The 24,815-nt window shown below is 35.7% G+C and overlaps 2 protein-coding genes across 3 annotated transcripts in view; both read right to left on the bottom strand.

Annotated features, from left to right (window-relative positions):
• The window catches only part of LOC126822349 (phospholipase DDHD1), a 43,648-nt gene extending 34,796 nt beyond the window's left edge, over positions 1–8,852 (bottom strand). Inside the window, exon 1 of the mRNA XM_050551199.2 lies at positions 8,223–8,852. Within this exon, the coding sequence (XP_050407156.1) occupies positions 8,223–8,682 (460 nt within the window). The 5' untranslated portion in view covers positions 8,683–8,852. The remainder of the gene's footprint in view (positions 1–8,222) is intronic.
• A 6,821-nt stretch (positions 8,853–15,673) lies between these two features.
• Positions 15,674–20,022, bottom strand: LOC126822361 (uncharacterized). Of its 2 annotated transcripts, XM_050551226.2 has the most exons (5): positions 19,313–20,022; positions 18,194–18,344; positions 17,383–17,553; positions 16,512–16,782; positions 15,674–16,331 (listed from the first exon to the last, which is right to left on the bottom strand). In XM_050551226.2, the coding sequence occupies exons 1-5, from the start codon at positions 19,992–19,994 to the stop codon at positions 16,011–16,013; spliced, it is 1,596 nt and encodes a 531-aa protein (XP_050407183.1). In that variant the 5' UTR covers positions 19,995–20,022; the 3' UTR covers positions 15,674–16,010. The 2 variants fall into 2 exon arrangements, with proteins under 2 accessions (XP_050407183.1, XP_050407182.1); XM_050551225.2 differs by having other exon boundaries at positions 15,674–16,782.
• Between the last annotated feature and the right edge of the window lie 4,793 nt (positions 20,023–24,815).

Genomic DNA, 24,815 nt, shown 5'->3' with positions numbered 1-24,815 from the left:
ATTTTGATTTTTTATTTCATTTAGAGATAAAATTACTCATAAATTTTCAGATGTAGTAGAAAGGTCTGGCAGGCCGAATAACAAGGCTTTGCAGGCCAGATTTGGCCCATGGGCCGTAGTTTTCCCACCACTGGTATACAGCTTATTAATGATCAGAAGTCTATTGTATTATCAATAGTGCCGTACCATTGTGTATTATACAATATAAAAGTACATGAAAGGTTAAATACAATGTATATTCACTTCCTGATCATAACATCAATAATTCATCATATATTGGAAATCAATCAACATCAAGAACAATATGGCATTACATGATGTTCATTGTAGGTTCTAGCCTTGCTCTAATAAATCTAATGAATCAACTACAAGTACTACATGTATTGCTCTCATATGATGTTCACTATAGGTTCTATTCTTCTAGAAAAAAAGAGGAAAAGAGAGAGAGAGAGAGTTTAACTTCCAATCAACACAAACTAGGGGATTTCGGGACTAACACATGGTTCAATTTTATTTCAATAATTCGCTTGCGCATGGGGGTCTTTAGCAGTGGGAGGAAACTGGAGGACCCAGAGAAAACCCACAAGGTTGGACAGGCGACCCTACTCCTTGCAGAGAAGAATTTTTGACAGATGGAATTCAATTCCCTGTACAGAGTATCTGGCGTGTGTCCGACTTCATTAGCCCAATTGGTACAGAAAAGTAGAAGTTAAATTAAACCTCCGTCCATCCTCGCTTGCTTTAATAAATTTACTGAAATCAACTGCAAATTTGTACTAAATGTTGCCAACAAAATAGCCTTTGATAAAACACATTTTCTTTATAGCGAATACAAATTACTACCCTCAGGGAATCGCTACACAGTGCCAAAAAAATTCAAAACAAAAAGATGTCAGTCATCGTTTATCCCCCAAAGCATATGTACTGTATACTAAATCAAGCAGTATCAGACGAAATGCAATAGGCTGTGATTTGTTAACATGTATCTATTTATTATTTTGTATCAAATTCCCCATCTCTTCTCTATGTCTATGTTTAAGAATTCCTGTCAGGTAATAAAGAATTATTATTATTAAATGAAATGGGGTTAAAACATTCCACCTGGTTAGTGATCTAGAACATTATTAACTGACTTACTTGGACGGCTTGATTTGTCTGCCCGTAGGCGAGTCAGTTTCTACCTGGGTGACAGAAGCTGACCTACATTGTACATTATTATTATTATTATTATTTTTACAGCATATTTATAGTGCACCCTTTCATATAACCTGTTCAGAGGCACTTTACAAAATGACAATGTAATCATAAATAAACAACAAGATTATGGACATGTTAACGATTGTATACAGAGTCAGTTAAAAGCCTATTAAATAAATGTGTTTAAGTTGTTTTTTAAAAAAATATAGAGATGTACAATATCTTAAACTAAATGGTAGATTATTCCATAAAACAGGTGCATGTATAAAACTAATGTGAGGTAGAAATTAACTGTAACATTCATGAAAATGTACCACCATTCATATTATCTTATACATTTAATAATATAATAATTAGAAAAATAGAAAGAAATGGGGTCGTTTTAATTTCAATACACATTCATACTGACCAACTTCAGACAGCGGCATACCTGTACGGAAGGTGCAACCAAAAATGTGGGCAAGAAATAAAATGAAATGGAATGAGGTTTAACGTCCTACTCTTCTGCTCCGAACTGGTCTAATGAAGACAGACATACACCATACAGTGTGTTATGAGGGAAATTTTGCCTGGACAGCGGCACTATGGCCTACTCTTATATCGAATTACAACTGTCAAGGGATCTTTTACCTGCACACCAATATGTACACGGGACCTCGGTTTTGATCCCATCCGAACGACTAGACAGCTGTCCTTGTCAGGCCCTCCACCATGACTCCCTAAAAATTGTGGGCAAACATTGCACTTCTATATATTCAGGTGAACACATTTTAAACATTAGAGCCATTTTTATCGACCACTGATTAAATAAAGTTATTTGCATTCAATCAAATTGTCATCTTTAACGTCCATCCACGCCAAATCAATCACCCTAATCAACAAAATTATCGACACCGATTTCTGAAGCGATTACCACAAATTGCCAAATCACCTCTAGGTGTGATTTGACAATTTTTTCAACTATGTCCAGCTAATTATTTACAGCTAATCAGCGCATTTAACGAACTCGTCAAAGTACTTTGAATTCGATTATACCGTCAAATGACATCTACAGTAAATTCAAAATAGATTTGGCAAGTTGATAAAAAAAACATAGCAGGGTTAAATTGAAACAAGAAGTTTTAAAACTAATATTTCAATCTTTTAATGTAGTACAAAGAATGAATGAAAGAATGAATGAATGAATGTTGTTTTATGGCAAATCAGCACCAACCAGTCTATATTGTGCCAAAATAGTACAAAGAATACATGTATTACTAATATATATAAGTAGAAAGGCAACCCCTTTAACCAGAGAAGATAGACGAACTCCTGGTAGATTATAAACTAATTTATTCTAAACATTTCGGACTAAAGGAGGTGTCCTTCCTCAGTATTTATAGGTAAAATGATTGTGACGTAATAAGAGCGTTTAGGGTTGGTAGTGAGTGAATTGGATTAATCCTGATCGGCTACATGTACTTTAGATCAACTTTACGAGAGTTGTTGTAGTCTTCTATCACTTATTAATATATATTGTAATAAAAACTGTGAAAGTCGTGATATTACAAAAAAAAATAATAAAAATAGTGAAAATCAGGTACATGTACCACAACATGTGTATCCACAGCCCCCCCCCCCTCACACACACATAAAGAACCAAATATTCCTGTAAGTCTTAACATGAACTGGGTATGGCGTCCATCAATTTTATCATCATGACATTTTAATTTTATATTTCTTTTGAAAGAATATTTGGAAAACAGGACTTCTTTACTCCATTAAATCAAAATGCTTCCCCATAAAAGAAACACAGTCTTAAGAAAATAGTAATTACTTCATTGTTCAGGAAAAAACTGAAAATCCGAAATGTACCTTTCTTTCATAAACAGACTAAAAGAGCAATTACTGCATTTTACAGGCAGTGAATAGAATATGTCGGGTTTTTTTTAAAGCTAAGAACAGATTTAATCCTTGAGTGGCTAGGGTTAGGGTTAGGGTGATTGAGCACATTAAAAAACACAACACAATTTATATGGAATACAATCACTACTACATGTGTATAAACCAGTGATTGTATTCCATATAAATTGTGTTGTGTTTTTTAAAAACAGATTACATGTATCTGACTTAATGTGTTTTTTAATGAATAAAGATTGTCCGACTTGTTGTTAGAAATCATACTTGCAGGTGGAGACGACGGCTTATTACGTGTTTCTCATGTCATTTCACATCAGAACGAAGTTTAAATCAAAAATCAATAATGCGTTTTGCACAAACAAATACATACATACATGTTGTACAAATGTTACCTTAACAGACTTTAATGCTGTCTTGAAGGTTACACTGTGAGTCATGTTCAAAAGAAGCATTGAATTTAATTAATTTCATGTCTTCGGAGGTTCTAAAAATAATCTTAAATTCAATTTAAAAACACAACAACAACGACTCAATCGTCAACATCCTAACCTTCAAGGAAAGCTTAAAAAAATAGAATATTTTAGAACTACTAATCAAAATTAAATTTATGTTACCTTAACAGACTTTAATGCTGTCTTGAAGGTTACACTGTGAGTCATGTTCAAAAGAAGCATTGAATTTAATTAATTTCATGTCTACGGAGGTTCTAAAAATAATCTTAAATTCAATTTAAAAACACAACAACAACGACTCAATCGTCAACATCCTAACCTTCAAGGAACGCTTAAAAAAATAGAATATTTTAGAACTACATGTACTAATCAAAATTAAATTTATGTTATATTTTGTGTATGGAACTCATCAAATTTGTGATCTGTTAATTTTGTTTTAAGTGTGCTTTTTATCTATGTTACATGTATAATATCCTTTCTTAAGCGCCACAAAAACAGTCAAACTGACTGAATGTTCAGCACTCTAGAAAATAAATCTTATTATTATGCTTTGGAAGATACTGGAACAGATAATTTCTGGATAATTGTCTAAGAATCTTGATGTAAGAGAGTATGTTTGTTTAGCATTACAGTTGAAAAAAAGCTCCCCATTATTTCAGTATATTTATTTTATTGTTGAGAAACACTGACACATCACTGTGTAACTGTGTATACTACATATAGTTATAGAAAGAGAGAGAGAGAGATGGGGTTGAACGTCCACTCAACACAAAATAGGTCATTTGGACTAACATATGGTTTAATTTTATTTCAATAATTCGCTTGCACGTAAGGGTCTTTAGCAGTGGGAGGAAACGGGAGAACCCAGAGAGGTTGAACAGGCGACCCTACTCCCTTGTCACATACAATCCGGGAATTGAAACCATGCCAGTTGACTCAATGACAGACAGACCTCATGATATACAATAGGATCTGTGTATTAATTAGATTGGTTATGACTTAATAGCTCTTGCAATTTTTTTGCGAGTGTGTTTGAAATTACTCTCGAAAAGTTTAGCCCAAGTTATTTTTATCACACTTGCACTTTCTATCAAAATGAAGCCATGTACATGTAGTGTTTGACAACTCATCCAATATTATTAATATTTTCAAGCCTCTTATTTTCACTAAGAGTGGGATCGAATGACAGACATAATGATATAAAGTGGTATACTAAACTTATGCTGTCTCTCTGCAACTAGAGAACAGACACTTAGCTACTTGACAGACATTTTAATTCCTAAGTATAATTCGCAATTTTGAGAAGTATTTATTTTGTTTCCATTTAATAAAATAGAAAAGGTTTATTTAGAACCACATAAAAAATAGCATTTTAATTTTTAGATATGGCCGCCATTCAGGGCAGAGATCTATTCTCGAAGTAGATAGTCCGCTGTGTGCAGAATGCTAAAGTGCATGCATTAGACCAGTTGTTCTCAACATTTTTTTTGCCAAAGGCACACCTTGAAACACATGAAAAAATAGCAGCACACCTGGCTAAATATATATGAAAAATATTTGAATTTTGCAAAAAAAACCCATGGCAAATCATAGACAGCATACAACCATAGACACAGACTACTGTATGAACCTTCCGATCTTATAAACGAATTTCTTCGATTATGAACAAACTACTTAACTTTGGTTATTATAAACTTACCTGTGTGTTTGAAATCAACTCCCGTTAAATAAAATCCATTGCACAACTAAATATCCTAGCAAATAAAAAGGTTCTCTCTTGTAAAATTGAACTCATCACACACTTGGACATCGAGAAATACAAACATGGAAGCTAATTACGTCACTTATCGGGATAGATCATTTCGTACAAGGGGGTCGCAGCAAGACTTGTTTATATCGTAACGGTATTTGGCTCTTTTCCGCCAATCCAAATTTGTGTATGAATACACTATTGCTCTCGGACCCATGAGTTTGGGCGTTTACAACCATAAATACGCCCGTAGTCCGTTATTTTGTTTTCTTCTTGTATTAATTATTTGGTTAGAGAGTTGGGTGGGATTATTTCTTTTGAACACAGGTGCAGTAAAAAGAAGAACGACATTCGTTTTACGGGTCTTGAATCTCACCCTTAAATATCTTTACTATTTCCTGATGGCATTTTGTAGATCGCGATCATGCCTCAGCCAATCAACGCTTTGAATTCTATTACCGTAAAAGGTACCATGCCATATGAGTTATTGTATGCTACACAGATGCAGTGAAAATGGTTAAATTTGGCATGAAACTTTCACAAGTTTTTCCCACGGTCTGCATAATTAACACACAATAATACACGCAATCTGCGATGCCTTTCTTTTGTTTTAAATACATTTTTATAAAGACGACAAACGATATTTAGACACCCCGAACTGTTCTTTTCAAGAATGTTTCGATTTCAGTATCTGTCGAATAAACAAAAAAGAGTAATTTAATCAGGAATATTATTGACATGAACATTCGGAACGTGAATTAAATATGGAAATTATTAACAAGCGGTGACCTTTTTTGTTTTTGTTTTCCCGGGTAATCATAAAATTTTATAAATAGACTAATAAAAAGAGAGAGAGAAATGGGGTTTAACATCCACTCGACACAAACTAGGTCATTTCGGGACTAACATATGGTTTTTAATTTTATTTACATAATTCACTTGCGCGTAGGGGTCTTTAGTAGTGGGAGGAAACCGGAGGACCCAGAGAAAACCCATGAGGTTGGACAGGCGACCCTACTCCTTGCCACGTACAACCGGGGATTCGAAACCACGCCAGTCGACTCAATGACAGACTTTATGATACAGCGCGCGCACGCTAACCATTCAGCCATCCAACCCCCGGAAATGGACTAATAACCACAGAGCATTAGGATTAAACCCTGTTATGAAATATGATCAATTAAAATTATGAAATAGAGTGTGTTTATTTGTAAATGTTAGCCACAATGTTGCCTATAATAATTGGCATGCAGGGATTTAATATAGTTTATGAAAATATACATGTAATATACAGGATACAGGGTATTTACAATTATGGGTCGATGATTATGTGAAAGCAATATTTACGAGTATACGTGTAATCAGTGATATATTCATTGTGAATAAAATTTAGTAGACTGACAATCAATTAATTGTTTCCGAATTAATATTATTGTCTTGAGTTCCTAATCTTGTTGCCCAAACTTAAACATTCGAAAAGGTTGTGTGCTGTTTTGATAGCAGCACATGTGATTGTTAAAATTTGTCAATCTTTACCCCCCTTCAAAATATTACGACGGATTAGCTCACCACGTGACATGTGCAATGTTGTGATGGAGACTGTCGAAAATACAAGCAAAAACATTGACTTTTCAAGAGAGAACTATTTTTTTCGTTAGGATATTTAATTGTTCCATGGATTTTATTCAAAGGGAAGTGATTTCAAACACATAGGCAAGTTTTTAATAACATTTATTCAGTAGTTTGTTCACAATCTAAGAAATCCGTTTATAATTTACCACTGTTCAGACAGTAGTCATAGACACATACATGTAGAATGATTCAAACTAAATAAAGAAAAACACACAGCTATGAACTTATTGGTAGACACCAGTGAATACTCAATTAGGATCATGTTTTTTTTGCATTTTCTCAATCTGATTAAAACACATCTTCATTTCGTTTTTTTACAGTTCAAAATTTCGTTTTGTCTGTACTACACTAGGATCTGGAAGAGTTGTTATATAACCTGCGTTCTGGATGGTGGCATTTTGCGTGCAATGCTCGAAACTGGATAAACCACTAGAAACATCAACGCTGATTGATTAATCAATGTCTGACGTCATAGGGTCAAAAGTCGCATGTGCAACCTCTAACGCGACCTCCCACTACAACTGGTCGGATCTTCAGGTAGTGTAGGCATTCGAAAATATAAAAAACAAACGAAACGAAATATAGACCTGTATTTTAATCAAACTGGCATTTTCTTAAAATGACTCAAGCTATGAAGTTACCAGTAGAAACCATTGAATACTCAATTGGGATCACACGGTTTTTTTTTGCATTTTCTTAGCGTGCCATTAAAAACCACTGGGTTAGACCATTCGGCCATACACAGCATACAACCATAGACACAGTCTAGTCATAGACACATAGAATGACTCAAGCTATGAACTTACCAGTAGACACCAGTGAATACTCAATTGGGATCACACGTTTTTTTTTTGCATTTTCTTAGTGTGCCGTTAAAAACCACGGACCATTCGGCCATGATATCAGTCATTGTTTTTTAAGGCGAGCGATCGCTCTCGAGCGCCTCCGCTCACCTGAATGTTGACCGATGGGAGGTTCTTTCCCTCTCCTTAAAATCGAAAATCACTCTCCTTTACAAAGTCATAGGGGGTTTATTATCATTTATGAATGCAGGAATGACCCCCTAACATGCAGTTATTGATCTTCAGAACCATTTCCCATACACACAACTAATCTTTCTCCTTAATATCAGATCACTCTCCTTCATTTCTAAATCACTCTTCTTATCGAAACTGGGAGAGCTTTTTAAGGGGAGCGATTTTTTCAATTTGTTGATTAAGGGGAGTTTTTTCGGCTCTCCTCTAAAATACAAACAACAACGACTGTGATATCAAATGATAAAATTTGCTCACCTGACCAATATACAGGTATGCATTGTTTACTGTCGACATCCACTTCATACAATCCACCACGCACTAAAATTCTCTCCTTTACGTCTATATCTTTACTCACATCGGATGAATTAATAGCCAGCGCTCGATATCGACACTCTATCCTCAAAGAATCGTAACCAATGAATGGAGTCCATTTTTTCTCACCCTCTTGTTGGTAAAACCAATTAATTTCTTCTGGACGAAGATGATCAACGTATTCTTTCTTGGGAAAAAGATATTTCTTGTGACTCGGGGATGGAGGCAGAGAGGATTTCGTTCCCCCACTGCTGGTTTGAGAATTATTGTCATCATCGTCATCGGTATCAATCGGATGAGTAAACGGTTCCAAAGATGGATAAATCTGATCCAGAGAATTAATGCTTGATGAAGAACTTTGTGACACATTCATGTTTCCATCCGAATTTGATTGATCTTCCATTTTCTCAAAATTCTAACACAACTGCGGACACTAAAAAATAACTGACTTAACTAAAATTCTTATGTCTAAATTGACGACTAGGTTATTACTTTCTTGATAACAAATCTGTACAATTCAATAAAACAAAAATTCTATAAATGCTAAATCTATACACAGGAACTTTGATCCTGATCTGCATGTCAATCAACTCAATCACTACATGTAACTCCCACCGTGCACTGTAGGCCTATAATAAGGTGACACCTTAATGCTGATACGTAATTAAATTCATCACTTTCATGTAAATAGATTTATTAATTTAAAGCTCATTGATTTTCCTACAGATGTGTTGGCTTTACACGACAGCTGCCATTTTCTTTGAACAGGATTTGAACCAGCTAATTATATTGTTATTTAATAAACTAATTCCTTTTTTTAATTTGAATTAATGGAATTGATAATTGAATTGATAATAAATATTAAATGTATGCTGGAGAAGAACAGTCATCAATTTATAATCAAATCATTCATTCATAATAATGAAATGGCATTGTCACGATAACTTGATTTAAATTGATGTTACACTTACAGTACCTCAACGTTAGATCTTTAATCAGTAAATAGGCTGTTTCGTTTACGATTGTTTTTATTTTTTAATAAGGTGCGATGTTTTCACTGCTTTAAATCTATATTATCACAATTTCTAAAGTAAATTAAGCTTGACAAGGACATCATCCTGTGTATTTCATTTCACGTTCCAGATGTTTACACCATTTCCGACTGAATCTACACCACTTCATGCAATCATATCAACCTGACATATCCTTCCAGTCACTGTCTCTGTTGATTATCAACTTCAACCTGGCACGTGACAGTCATGTGACATGATATGTTATCTTGCGGATTAAAAATGGACTATGAATCATTTTAGTTTCACTCATTAATATAGGGACAAAGTTTTCTAATTAGTAAAAACACAAAATTTCAGTATTCTGCAAATGGAATCAAACACGCTGATTTGATTCATAATTTCTCATGAATTGCCAAGATCCACCTGCAAAAGTGGTTTCTAGTTCTTGAGAATATCCGTAAATTGATATAACATACAGTCTTGATTATACAGACGTACTGATCGACTGAAATAAAATTAAATCATTTGCGTGGAATGGTTACACCTCATTTCTTAAGAAATTTCAAGTAAAGTATACTCACAACTAATAGGTACACCTATACATATGCCAAGTCGAATATAACTTTATTATTTTCAACATATTCCAATCCCGTTATTCTAGGTGACGTAATCGAAGTTATCTCCCCTGATTGAATATTTGAACCTATGGAATTAGTAGTGTGACAATCGGGGCTAGTAAAATGTCCGCAAGAGTAGCAGCAGTGAAGGGCTTGTCTATGTGGAAACAGGGATGGCATGAAGTCCCTGAACTTATGTTAACTGGCGTACTTACTGCTATGTCCTGTGTGGGTTTCGGAGCAGTTGTATACGTACACAAGAAAGCCGGGTTCGCTTATGCAAATCGTCATAAGCTCTCGTACACGATAATTCGACCGGAGGCCGTTGACAAATCACTTGATTACGATTCTTATTACAACTAAATCCTTACCGTCATTATCATTAAGTAAGTTTATCAAGTTAAATATTCACCGAAATCACTGTGTATGCTAACAATACAAATGCCTGTATCTTCTGATTGGTAGCTTACTACATTATGATAATGCTATTACTATTTATTGAATGATATTTGAAGGTCAATGAATTAGATTATTCCTTAATCCATTTGGAATTTTGTTCAGGAGATTATTTTATTTCATTGTTTTTTTGAGTGTCCTCAGCTAAATCACATCGCTCACATTGCAACCCATAAAACATTTGGAAATTTTCTGGGAAATACCTCCCACCCGTTCGGAACCATATTTCTCAGTAATGAAATTAACTACAGTAGGCTACAGTACAGTACATGTCATTAATACATCGATAGCCAATAGCAATATTGGTTACCAATATGTTTTTGTGAAGGACACAAAAAAAAGTATTTCTTGAACTAAATTCCAAACGGGATTAGATTATTCCATAATAGGCTTAATTAAAGGGTGTAAAGAAACTAGATCATTTCAGTACTAACCCATGCATGGTTCAATTTTATTTCAATAATTCTCTTGAGCGTAGGGGTCTTCAGCAGTGGGAGGAAACCGGAGAAAACCCACAAGGCTTTGCAGTAAACAATTTTTCTGCTAAGCCAAAACCAAAGTTGTAAAAACAAATATAAAGTGATAAATGTTATTCACATAATCAATCATATTATACATTTAGGCTTTGCAGTAAACAATAAGTGTCCAAGACCAAAATTGTGAAAACAATAAAACTATTCAAAATAAAACTGTGTTTTGTGGTAAACCCCGACTTTATCGAAGTATTGCAATACTGCAATAATTTTTGTCAAGTATCTCTATACATGTATATTGCGATACAATTTCTGGCCGCAATACACAGTCCTATTAAAAGATAATTTCTGGACATGCTTCAATGAGGGTTCTCTCGTCTTTATCAAGGAAAGAATCAACAAAATGATGGCAGAAATAAGTAACTTTAATTCAATATAAATATGTCATGTATAACTTCTAGGTTTGCTGAAGATGAAAAGTTAATATTGTATTTTTGATATTTACATGTAATTAATAATTTTTCTCGTTTTTTTTTTTCAGGTTGTGTATAATAGTTTCGGATTGTTATATTTTGTGTTTTTGTCTGCTAACTTCAATTCTGTGAAAATGTGGCCGGTAATAATGGGGTTTGTGAGAACTTATGCGGTCTATATAACGTGGCCTGTAGCTGCTGTAGTGGGAGTGATAGGTTATAATTTCGAAACTATCATACGAAAAGATAAAAATACACCATGGAAAACCAAGAGTATACAAGAGGAACGGGATGAAAGAAAATTAAAAGATTTTGAAGAAACCAAAGACTTTACGGAAGTTGATAGTTTAAAAGATAAAACTTTTGTTCCTAAAACTATACTTGGTAGAAATGGCTAGTTCTTACTGTGTCCTGATTTTATTAAATAAATTTTTCAAAAAATGTACTATTTGACAAACTTGTAACTAACGGCAACCATTTATATGGAAACAGTTAAATAGATATAATAATAAAAAACATTATTTGAGATTCATTTATAACTCAGTCTGATTAAAACACAGATCCTAACTTGTTTCGTTTTTAATAATTTAAAATCTTGTAGTTCAATACACACAGAATCTGGAAGAGTTACTAAATAACCCACATTCTGGTTGAGAGAGAGAGAGAAATGGGGTTTAACATCCACTCGACACAAACTAGGTCATTTCGGGACTAACATATGGTTCAATTTTATTTCCATAATTCACTTGCGCGTAGGGGTGTTTAGCAGTGGGAGGAAACCGGAGGACCCGGAGAAAACCCACGAGGTTGGGAGAAGAGAGAAAGAAATGGGGTTTAACGTCCACTTGACACACACTAGGTCATTTTGGGACAAACGTATGGTTTAATTTTATTTCAATAATTCGCTTGCGCATAGGGGTCTTTAGCAGTGGGAGGAAACCGGAGGACCCGGAGAAAACCCTCGAGGTTGGACAGGCGACCCCACTCCTTGTCACATACAATTGGGGTTTCGAAACCACGCCAGTTGACTCAATGACAGGCTTTATGATACAGCGCGCACGTGCTAACCATTTGGCCATCCAACACCCCATATTCTGGTTGATGTGAGGGATTAGCTAATCTGATTAAAACACAGATCCTATTTCGTTTTGTTTTTTTATAGTTCAAAATTTTGTTTCACTTGTCTTTACTACACTAGGATCTGGAAAAGTTATATAACAGTTGTTCTGCTTGATGTGAGCGATTAGCCAATGAAACAGTCTGTTATGGCATGTTCTTGGTGTGCAATGCACGGAACTGTGGTTAACCCACTAGAAACGTCAACGCTGATTGATTAATCAATGTCTGACATCATAGGGTCAAAAGCTGCTCATACGACATCAAAGGTGACTTTCCAGTCAGATCTTCATGTAGTGTAGGCCATCAAAAGTATAAAGATAGGTTGCCAGGCAACAAAACATACGCCCACAGCAGCTAAATCATCCGGGCAGTCAACAAGTGTTGTCGCATAATTTTTACTTTTTTTGGTAATGAAACATTTAAAATACACTAAAATCTGATTAAGAGTAATAACTCATGAAGTAATTATCAATCTGAAGTCAATCACAGATAACTTTAGCCACTAGAATGTCACAAGTTTTTTCAAAGTGATCAAGGGGCCATAAGTTTGTCAGTAATTATCGGAAAATCAATCGGCTTCTTCGTCTCATGACCTTAAACACTGTGTATAAATTTAAAGTCAATCGGATATTAACTTTAGCCTCTAGAGCGTCCATAAGATTTTTCAAAGTGATCAAGGGCCATAACTCTGGCAGTAATTATCGGAAATCACTGAAAATCAATAGGCTTCTTCGTCTGTGTATAAATTTAAAGTTAATTGGTTAACTTTGACCTCTAAAGCGTCCACAAGATTTTTTGAGGTGATCAAGGGCCATAACTCTGGCAGTAATTATCGGAAATCACTGAAAATCAATAGGCTTCTTCGTCTCATGACCTTAAACACTGTGTATAAATTTAAAGTAAATCGGATATTAACTTGGACCTCTAGAGCATCTACAAGATTTTTTGAATTGATCAAGGGCCATAACTCTGGCAGTAATTATCGGAAATCGCTGAAAATTAATAGGCTTTTTCGTCTCATGACCTTAAACACTGTGTAAAAATTTAAAGTCAATCGGATATTAACTTTGACCTCTACAGCGTCCACAAGATTTTTTGAAGGGATCAAGGGCCATAATTCTGGCAGTAATTATTGGAAATCGCTGAAAATCAATAGGCATCTTTGTCTCATGACCCTAAACACTGTGTATAAATTTAAAGTCAATCGGATATTTACTTTAGCCTCTAGAGTGTCCACAAGCAATTGTGGACGACAACAATAGACGACCACATTTCAATGTGGGTGTATAAAAAAACGAAATGAAATATAGATCTGTATTTTAATCAGATTGGGGATTAGCCAATTAAATGGTGCGTTGGGTTGAATTCTTATGACCTGGCAAGCGGAACTGTGGGTAGACATTTGCAGCAACGGAAGACAAGTCAAAGCAGATGTATTTCTGAATACCTACCTGAAACACCAACGCCGATTGGTTAATTGAATGAATGACATCATAGAGTTAAAAGTCGCTCGTATGACTCCTGCAGCGACCTTCTATCGAAAGTGGGAGCCACGGTGGCTGGGTGGTTAAGACGCTGGCTCGTTAGCCTGGAGGTCGGGTGTTCGATCCCTGCATTGGCTGAGAAAGTTCATCTGGATTTTCCGACGTGGTTTCCCCTTGTCAGTGGTGCAGAACGGAGGGCCTGACAAGGACAGCTGTCTAGTCCTTCGGATGAAACGAAAAACCGAGGTCCCGTGTATACATTAGAATGCACGTAAAAGATCCCTTGGCAGTTGGAATTCGATATAAGAGTAGGCGATAGTGCCGCTGTCCGGGCAAAATTTCCCTCATAGCACACTGTATGGCGTATGCCCGTCTTCATTAGCCCATTATAGGAGCAAAACAGTAGGACGTTAAACCCCATTTCATTTCATTTCTATCGAAAGTATACAAAAACAAAAAGAAATATATAGGCTGAATTCTCAGGTTGAAATTTCGTCATCCTTGCTCTTGCTAAAGTGGTCTATAAAATCGGACAATCAATAATCGTGGAATCATCACGTGAACAAAGTTTTCCAATAAAATTTGTAAACGGGTCAGAAATTGATAACTTTTTTCTTTATAGTGTGGAACCATATTTGCATACATATAGGTGTGAGTTGGATCCTGAACAGCGATTTTAAATTTGGCCAATCATTGGTCCTGCTTGAGGGGTATGCAGTCAAACGGTATGGGGTCAAGTGCCATAGAATTTGTAAACAAAGCCATGTGCACGATTTACTTTACAAATTGCTCGTTTACGAAACTAACAGAGATTTGATGAGCCAAATTAACAGCCCATTCATGTAGGGAAAAGGTGTAAGAGTCCCAAAAGATATTTTGATCGACATCTAACTCAATATCAATTTCATTGGTTTCAACAATGAGTATATTTTTACATGTCAAACATTTACACAAATCAGTACATGAAACTTTACCCTTAAAACAAATACAGCGTCCACTGTTGCATCCGGTTTTACAGTTACACTGAACGACGTCAAGTAAGGATTTGGGAGCAGGGTCCTTAGTCATCCATACATTTTCCAATCCATTATTATGAACATATTGTACAGTTCAACCATTATTGTTTGGCGATGCTTTTGCATCCACTGACAAAGATCTTTTGTGGATGCAAGCCTTATACTTGGCACGCAATAAATGCTAATCCAATTCATCACTTGTTGGTGACATATTTTGTTTGGATGCAGTTTTTATGCAAAATAATTTATGACCCGCTTAATTTACATTTTGAAGATTACTTAAGTTACATGTAAAGATACATTGCCATGAAAATATTTATTGGGTGGTTATTTCCAATAAAAGTATGGCAAATTTGGTATATATGGAAAGTATAGACGCCCAATCTTACTAGTAAAATACTAGAATACTCGAAAAAAACACCCATGGGGCAAGCACTGGGAAAAAATGTCAGGGTATCACTCACAGGCAACCCAACTGTTGTGTGACGGCTTACTTTATGATAGCTTGACTGTGGGAGTGGGAGCGATTGTTATTTCTTGATCAAATGGTTAGGTGGTTTGGGGAACATTGAGGGGTGTAAACGTACAAAGGACTCCGCAATTAAGTGGCGGAAAAAGAAGTTGACAGAAAATAATTCAAAAATTTACTTAGGCCTCAATATATATAGTAAATGGACAGTACATGTAAGTATTGAAAAATACATTCTGAGAAATTCCCCCCCCCCCCAATCAAGTTACGTGAAAACATGGCTTCTAAAAACAGACAAAATCCCCTCAGTCCGGATATTACATATTATCTGATAAAGCCAATAATTGTAGGAGTTGATGAATAATGGCCAAGTTTGTGTAATATTGTCAGTAACTGTGATGCACCGGTAAGATGTCTGGGATCTGTTTCACGAAATTTTTAACCAAGATAAAAATCCAAATTTTAGTAATTTGATTGGATAATATTAGATTGATTTTAGTGCTTAGCCAATCAAAATTGAAGTATCTACTAAAATTTGAATTTTATCTTTAGTTAAGATTTCGAGAAACAGGGACCATGTTGTTAAGCCAAGACTGAGTGCTTTAAGAGTTTTATTTTCTGCCACCTGATGCTAAATAGACTATATCTCGACATATAGATCGTATTTTGGGGTTAATATAGTCTGAAACATCCACCATTTCACTTAAGGTGGGCTCCTCTGATGATCCTGTGACCCATGAAATAAAATTAAATAGTTCCAAAGGTACAATATCCCGTGCACTTTTCATATTACGGTCTGAAGATGTTGGTGGCCATGAAGATGCTACTCCTGGTTTATCTGCTAATGACATACATGTATTAAGGTCTGAAGATGTTTGTGGCCATGGACATGCTACTCCTGGTTTATCTGCTAATGACATACATGTATTAAGGTCTGAAGATGTTGGTGGCCATGGACATGCTACTCCTGTTTTATCTGCTAATGACATATTAAGATCTGAAGATGTTGGTGGCCATGGACATGCTACTCCTAGTTTATCTGCTAATGACATATTAAGGTCTGCAGGTGGTGGACATGCTACTCCTGGTTTATCTGCTAATGACAAATTAAGATCTGAAGATGTTGGTGGCCATGGACATGCTAATAAAAATTTAATAATGAGAGAAGCATCAAATAGTGTCTTTTCCAGATTAACATCAAGGTCAACATCACTCTCATTAGTACCAGTTCTCTCTTCAGTTGTTGAAAATCGAAGGGTGTCCATGAAACTCTCTACTGGCAAGGCATCTATGTACACTAATTCACTCAAATTTTTTCTATGTTGAGAACAGAATGTTAGTTGAGGAAAGTCTTTCTTTATTTTATATTTTAATCGATCAGCCCTGAAAAGATTTGTAAATTATGATGTCACTTAACACATATTCTTTTATGAAACAAAGACCATACATGTAGTATTTTAAGCATTAAACAAGTGCCTATTGTACAAGAAAATTTCAGATAGCGATGCATAATATGTAATATACTCATAAGGTTTTAATTTTTGGAGACTGGGTCTAAGAGGGGCTGTCACCATGGAGTACCCCCCCCCCTCCATCCCTCGCTATGACACTGAACACATCTTGAGCATGCCCAGTCTTTATACATCTACTTCAGCAATAAAATAAAAGAGGAAAGAAATGAAATGGGGTTTAACATCCTACTCAGCTAATGAAGACGAGCATACACCATACAGTGTGGTATGAGGGCAATTTTGCCCAGGCCTACTCTTATATCGAATTCCAACTGCAAACCAAGGGATCATTTACATGCACGCCAATGTGTACCTGGGACCTCGTTTTTTGTCCCATCCAAACAACTAGACAGCTGTCCTTGTCAGACTTTCTGTCTTGCACCAATGACAATTGGAAATCACGTCGAAAATCCTGTTGAACTTTCTCGGCCAATGGAGGGGTCAAATACAAAAAGAGGAATGAAATAAATACCTGATAAACTTTGCATTTTCACCAATTTTATCTTTAACCATATTGTTAAACATCTCTGTTAACTTGGTCATCGGTAATATATCTTGATTATCTATCAGTTTCTTTTGTAACACATCTTCACAAAACATAGCATAGACATCAGAATAGAGTTGATCATGTTCATTAACAGTACTGAAATATAAAATAGACATCAGAATAGAGTTGATCATGTTCATTAACAGTACTGAAATATAAAATAGACATCAGAATAGAGTTGATCATGTTCATTAACAGCACTGAAATATAAAATATTGACATTTGAGTTATATTAACCACAAATAAGTACACATCATAATTATTAGAAACACTGTAATTGGTCAAGCATTATGCTCTTTACGTTCTTCACTTCCTTTGTGTCTACCTATGTAGTGAGTAAGAAAAGGTTCTTTCTAAAAACAGTGCCTAAGTGTGTAAGACACTGGCTTGCTAGTCTGGAGGTCACTGGTTCGATCCCACTGTTGGCCAAGACGGTTCATTGGGATTGTCCAACGTGGTTTTCCCATATCAGTGGTGCAGGACGAAGTGTCTGACAAGGACAGCTGTCTGGTCGTTCGATAGAACAAAAAAAACGAGGCCCCGTTTATACATCGGAATTTTATATAAGAGAAGGCCATAGTGCCGATGCCCGGGCAAAATTTCCCTCATAGCACATCGGCCACCTTCATTAGCCCAGTCGGAGCAGAACAGTAGGATGTTAAACCCCATTTCATTTCTTCCAAAAATGGAGAGGAGACAAAAAGATACATGTAGAAAAAAAAACTATAAAGCCTACCTGACATGTGGAGATTTATCAAATAGAAATCTACAATAATTTTTATAGCAAACACGATGATATTTTACATTAATAGCTATACAGTCGCTGTCTCTAATGTGATTCAGAATACTATCATCTTTCTTCTGTTCGGCTGCTTGAAGCAATGAACCTGTAAAATATATAAGCTTACAAAAGATATATGAATTCAAATAACACTTGATGTCATTAAAAGCTGATAATAGCACCAAGAATCGTTCTGATTATTCCGATTTCTTGAAACAATTATAACAGGTACGGTACTGTACATGTAACTATGAGAACGTAACTAAAAACGCCGAGATATTCTGAGGTGCTTGTTTTTAGCTATGATTGGATGCCTTTAACTTTAAGCTCCAAGTGGCAAACTCAATTTCTTTATTAATGCATGTACCATCTTAAAAATAAGCTAATTTTATACTATTAGTACTTATTACACATACACAGCCTAATTTACTGAAACAACATTCATTTATCAGCAAATATTGACAATAAAGTAAATCAAGCGTTGTTTTTATCAAAATTGATTCGGACCTTAATAATATTAGTACTGCGCAACTCTGATCAGATTAGTACTTTGATTGGCTATTGCACACCAGACCCCCCTTATGTGTTACAGACGTAAATTTAAAATGTCGGAAAAAGCAATCTACTGGCGCTTTGATTTAAAAAGAGGGGATTTGTACCCATTTCAGGTAGGATTATATGCTTAATTGCAGTTGAGTGTGGCAGAAATATTATGAATAACAATAATCAATCGTTGTTTTGATTAAAAATAATGTCAATTTTGTTTACAAATGCCGGGTGCGAATCGCTACAGCATGTGCTACGTTGAAGTTAATAGCACCATTTCTTATCTCGAAACACAGAGGGTTGAGAGATAAGGTTTGTTATCTACTGTACATGTAGGCAATCAAATCCGACACTTATTACCTCCCTTGACAAATACTGGCTCAGATTGCATTTATATTATAAGTCTAAAGTTACAACACATTTAGTAGTTAAAATAAGGCTAGTTTTTTCACCAGATTTATCAATCAAAACAGCAGTCTAAGTGTTATTGGTGCTTCAAATAAAATAATACCGTACATAATATCTAACCTGCTGTTTTTGATTCGCACTGGACTAGATTGTCCCTCTTTTGTGTGGCCCCAACTCGAACATACTTGGATTTTTTCTTGCAAATTATACAGATATCTGGTAAAACTGACTTCCCTAACTCTGATGAAGTACTAGTAGTAACAAGTACTGCGCGATGATGTGATTTTAATTTCTTTGGTGGGATCATTGAAGGTGTAGGTGGTGAACGAGACACACTTTTAGTTTTTAAAATTAAAGTTGATGAAGGAGGCGTAGTAGGGGGCGTAGTAATACTAATAGCAGTTGTAGTTTCGGTTTGACAGACTGTAGATGCTGCCTTCTTCTTACTCTCTAGTTTTGCTTTTTTCTCGCATCTTTTAATTGCTTTTAAGAGCCTTGTTTTGTCCGTAAAACGTCTATAGCACGTTGGGTGAAATCCGAAACCACTACCGACTGTATCTTCAACATCTTTTGTAATCAATCCATTTGTATCAAAAAATGCTGCGATGCACTGGTCATTTCCATCCAACTGTAACCATTCTTCAGCTACGTCACGACATTTGTCCCATCTTGTCTTTGTAAAGGGTTCTGCGCCTTCGTTCTTAACACTATCTAAGTGAAGAATACAAGTTAATTGAGCTTTTGTCGCCATTTCGTTTAGCGTGGAGCTTCGTTCGTTCATGCGGTTCAAGGAGCTCGCCATTTGGTGTTTATCAACAACACAATTAAGCGAATGACATGATTGGTCGATTGTGGAAAAAATTATCACGTGACGCGGCGAACGACTTTGAACTCTGTCCAGTGACCTTGCGCACAATGAATTTTACTATTAATAAATAATCCGGATTTCCAAGAAGAATATCATCGCTGAACTAATACTATTAAATTTTGTGTTGAACAACATGGCAAACGAATATCACTTTATTAACTAAACACTGATAAAATTTCATTTAGACCGGCTTTGTAGGAGCGAAAACATATTTGCAATCTAGTGGTACTTATAGGGGCAATTGGCCTTATCAGTATTCTGGGTCCATATTCAAAGGTTTTTATTTTTCCACTTAACCAAGTGTCTTACCGTAACTCGGTATTCAAGGGTTCTATTTTACATTTACTTGGCTATGTCTCTTATCAAAAAGTCCTACAGAATACCATAGGCGTAGGAGCCGGGGGGCAGGACCCCCGTCCCCCCCCCCCCCAAAAAAAAAATTATTTTCGGGCAATGAAAAATTCGACGACCTTTTTTTTCTATTTACGTTTAGAGAAAAAATATAACTAACTTATTTCTATGAGATCCACACTGCCCGAAAAGTATTTTCTCGTCTTTTTCTTGTCCACTGCAAGCCCGAAAATATGCCCGAAGCTCTCTTATGATAGGTATGCCCGAAAAAACGGTATTGCCTGAAAATAGGTATTGCCCGAAAAACGACAGAGGAAACGAGCCAAATGGAAAACTGCTAGGAAACAGCCGGTTGCCAGGGTGGATTCGCCCGTTTTCGGTGGTGCGGCAGTGACCAAAACACTATATCAGCTGATATAGTGACCTTGCCTGACTATTTGAGAAACTGGACGAAATTGTGGACATTTTTGCTGGACGTCATGGCCGTGCCTCTCACTTTTTCTAAAAAGACTATTGGACTACTTGAGAAACTGTACGAAATTGTGAACATTCTGCTGGACGCCGTATGGACGTGCCTCTGAATATTTCTAATATGTTTTACTTTTGTTCCCCAGTCCTCATTTGTACGATCAATCTTGTGAGACGATTATCTCTGAATATCAAAATATTGTTTAATTAATCTAATACCTAGTTTTAGAATTATATTGATTTATATTATATTATATTGATTATATATAATCAATACAATATACTATATATTGATCATATTGATTTCGATATATATACTATATTGATTATATTATATTGATTTCGGGCAATTTTCTCTTATGCCCCCCTGAATTACTTTGAGCTTCAACGCCTATGCAGAATACCAGTGTAGTATTCTATAGAATATTCTAAGGGCTCACTTGCGCTTTTGAAAGAGTGTGTCTATTCTTCGCGTTCAATCAAATCTATACAAAAGCACAGCAACGTGACAGCCCTTCGTTTAATCTGGGGTCTTCCCTAAAACTTTGGACAGTGATTTAAGGTATTAAAAACGGCGAAAGTGTTGTTCGTCTCAAAACAATAAGTCTATTGTTCATATTATATCCACAGAGTAAATATCGTGTTGACAGTTGATAGCCTTATTTGTCACACAATTAGTTTTTCTGCAATATTCTGCTATGCACTGGTTAATTGGGCATAATAAAATCGTGAGTCATGACGTATACAACGTTATGTAAACATATTTGGTCCAATTTGGAGCTCTGTTTGGTATTGTTACGCAGTAAGCTATTGGTTGTTAATCGGACTATTGACCAGTCATAATTTAGAACAAGAATTTGCTTTGTTTACAGCAGTGCGTAGTGGGATTAGCTCTAATCAAACGAATCACTGCGAGGAGTATGGTAAGACCTTGTTTATTTCATTTCCCTCTCTCTCTGTTGCATACATGTATATAAGTGCCATATAAATACTTTATCTTCTAAATATTTGTAGGACATTGCAGGTAATAAAAAAAAAGAAAATGAAATCGTTACCAGTTTTTCGACAATGGAGTCTTTGGCAAATTCTCAATAATTGCTTAAAACTGGAAGGTGGAAAGAATCACATATAGCATCGCTGACTGGAAAAAATAATGAAACTTCCACAGACTCGATTCTAGTTCTATCATTTATTAACTGTGACTGAATCAGTGAAATAATATTACACAGAGGTTGAACGGGGTGTGGGGGGGGGGGCATATCTGCTTATTTGATAAAGAGTTTTTTGGGGTTTTTTTTTTAAATATAAATTAGATAACATTTCAACTAACACAAAAGTGTAATAAGTTATTTTCTAGTCCGTGTCCGGGTTTATACTCTTGCCCAAATGTTTATAAAAAAAACATGAAACAAGAATCAAGATGGCCGCCAATCGGGTCTTCCCCCGCCAAATCAATCCGCCTTACCTAGGTATAATTTAAAAACAGATTCTTACCTGCTGGTTGGCTCAAGTCGAGCCGTTTCTGGTTTAATGTGATTCTGTAATAGGAGTATTTGAACAACATCGTATACCGCCGAACAACTAATCGGGCGGATCAAGAGGGGGGGGGGGGTACCTGCTCAGCTACATAATTTTTTTTGTAAATCAACACTTTTTATGAGAAAAGTTTCTCGGCCGTGTGCTTTATCCTTTATCGTCAGATGTGGGACAGGATGGGCACTCAAAGCACGAGATAATGATATAGACATTATGTGATATCACAATTAATGCTTTGCATCCATGAAATTGAATCACAATGTCATTGTATTAATTCATAATAAAAATTGACGTCAAACGAGGTGTTGAATTTCTCTGTTTAAAAAGATCAATGTGTATGTGTATACGCCAACATGCCGATAGAGACCATGCGGGATATTTGAAAATATTTACTATCAAACATGATCGTATTAAAAAGAATACCTTCTGATGTAGGCCTATATAATCTTTTATTATATAGGCCTACATCAGAAGGTATTTTTGTTAAATACGATCATGTTTGATAGTAAATATTATATGATTTAGCAACAAATAGGAATAAAAGTAAAGAAGATTTAAAAATTTTTAAAAATATGAAGAAAAAAAACGATGTAAAAATATGAAGAAAAAATCACATGTGACATAGGTAAAGGCCCTCCTGTCCTCATGTACCTGTGGTCAGTTGTGCAAGGACAGGGGGTCTGACAAGTTGGTTTTGGAATTCTAGAGTACATGTATAAGCAGAATTAAACTCCACTGTCTGGGAAAAATCTCTCACATAGTTCACGGCATGGCGTTTGCCCGTATTCACTAAATCATGATTATTCCATATTAAAATGAAATGTCTTTGCTGTTCATATTGTTAAGAATCAGTCGATGTTTTTCTTATCAAGGTCAATTCGTTATCAAATAGATAATACATTATGCGCATTTGTAACTCGCGGTTATATGAATCGATGATATCTGACCACTACGTTCGAAGGTTAAATTGAAATTATATAGTTGAGAACCAATTGAAGGAGGAATAATTAGGTAAGCCAATGTGTAGATATTTGATATTTTCCCCATTGTTTACTCGCGTATTATGGTTTATTTTAAAGCCCCAACGTGCCAGAATAAAGGTTACATTTATAGAGTTTTAAATCGGTCAGTTCTAACATAGGTCATTGACATCACGGGGATATCTTTATTCTTTAAAGCGGAAATTGCACATTTTTAAGTTATATTTTTAAAATTTATTAAAATAAAGCCTGAAAATAGATAGTATCCATAAACAGTCCTACCTTGTTAAAGAATAATCCTATTAATCCTATAATTCACTATTGCCAACTGAGAAATTGGCAAAAATATCATTTTTCTCTTCATTTTTAAACGTTTGAAAAAAAGCTACTCCATGGTGGAGAATAGAAAACAATGGAGGTAATTGGGAGGTAATTGTGTTATTATTTCCTGTGTAAATGCGTTTTAAGTGTGAGAATGACACCTGTGATCGTATAATTGTGAGTTGACAACCTATTGAGCAAAAGACATAGAAATAATTACGTTTTGACTTTCTTAGAAAATTTGCAATTTCCGCTTTAACCCTCAATAAGAAATATTATAGTAATGCGAATTGTGGTATCTCTTTGTACCTGGTACCTTTTGTGCCTTTACTTTAATATAGTACCTGTGGGGGTTTTCTCACTTTGAAAATACATATCTGACTTGTTCTACCTTAAAGAGGACTGATTCTAATTATACTTTCACTAAAGATAAAAACTACACAAGAAAATCTTTATAAGCTTGCAAAACGATTTCTTCCAAGTTTAAGGCTAAATTCTTCCCTACCAGTAATTTGGTCTAGAGCTGGTAGACGTGTACACACTATTTTAGGTTTAGACAGAAATGGGGAATCTCCATGTTGGATTGTGTGTAAAATATTGGCCCCATACACCGTGCCATTGACTAACATAAATTACCCTTACTTTAAAATTAGGTTTCGTTGTTATTAAAGGCGCGGTCCTAGGTAGCACTTTGATATAAGTGGATTAAATGAAATGAAATGGAGTTTAACGTCCTACTGTTCTGCTCCTATGCTGGGCTAATGAAGACGGGCATACGCCATACAGTGTGCTATGAGGGAAATTTTGCCCGGGCAGCGGCACTATCGCCTACTCTTATATCGAATTCCAACTGCCAAGGGATCTTTTACGTGCATTCCAATGTATACACGGGACCTCGGTTTTTCGTCTCATCCGAAGGGCTAGACAGCTGTCCTTGTCAGGCCCTCCGTCCTGTATCACTGACAAGGGGGAACCACGCCGGAAAATCTGGATGAACTTTCTCGGCCAATGCAGGGATCGAACACCCGACCTCCAGGCTAGCGAGCCACCGTCTTACCCACTTAGCCACGTGATCCCCTATAAGTGGATTAAGTATGCA

This window comes from Patella vulgata, chromosome 5, assembly GCF_932274485.2.
Source record: "Patella vulgata chromosome 5, xgPatVulg1.2, whole genome shotgun sequence".
Classification (NCBI taxonomy): domain Eukaryota; kingdom Metazoa; phylum Mollusca; class Gastropoda; family Patellidae; genus Patella; species Patella vulgata.
This window is presented reverse-complemented; position numbering and strand designations above follow the sequence as displayed.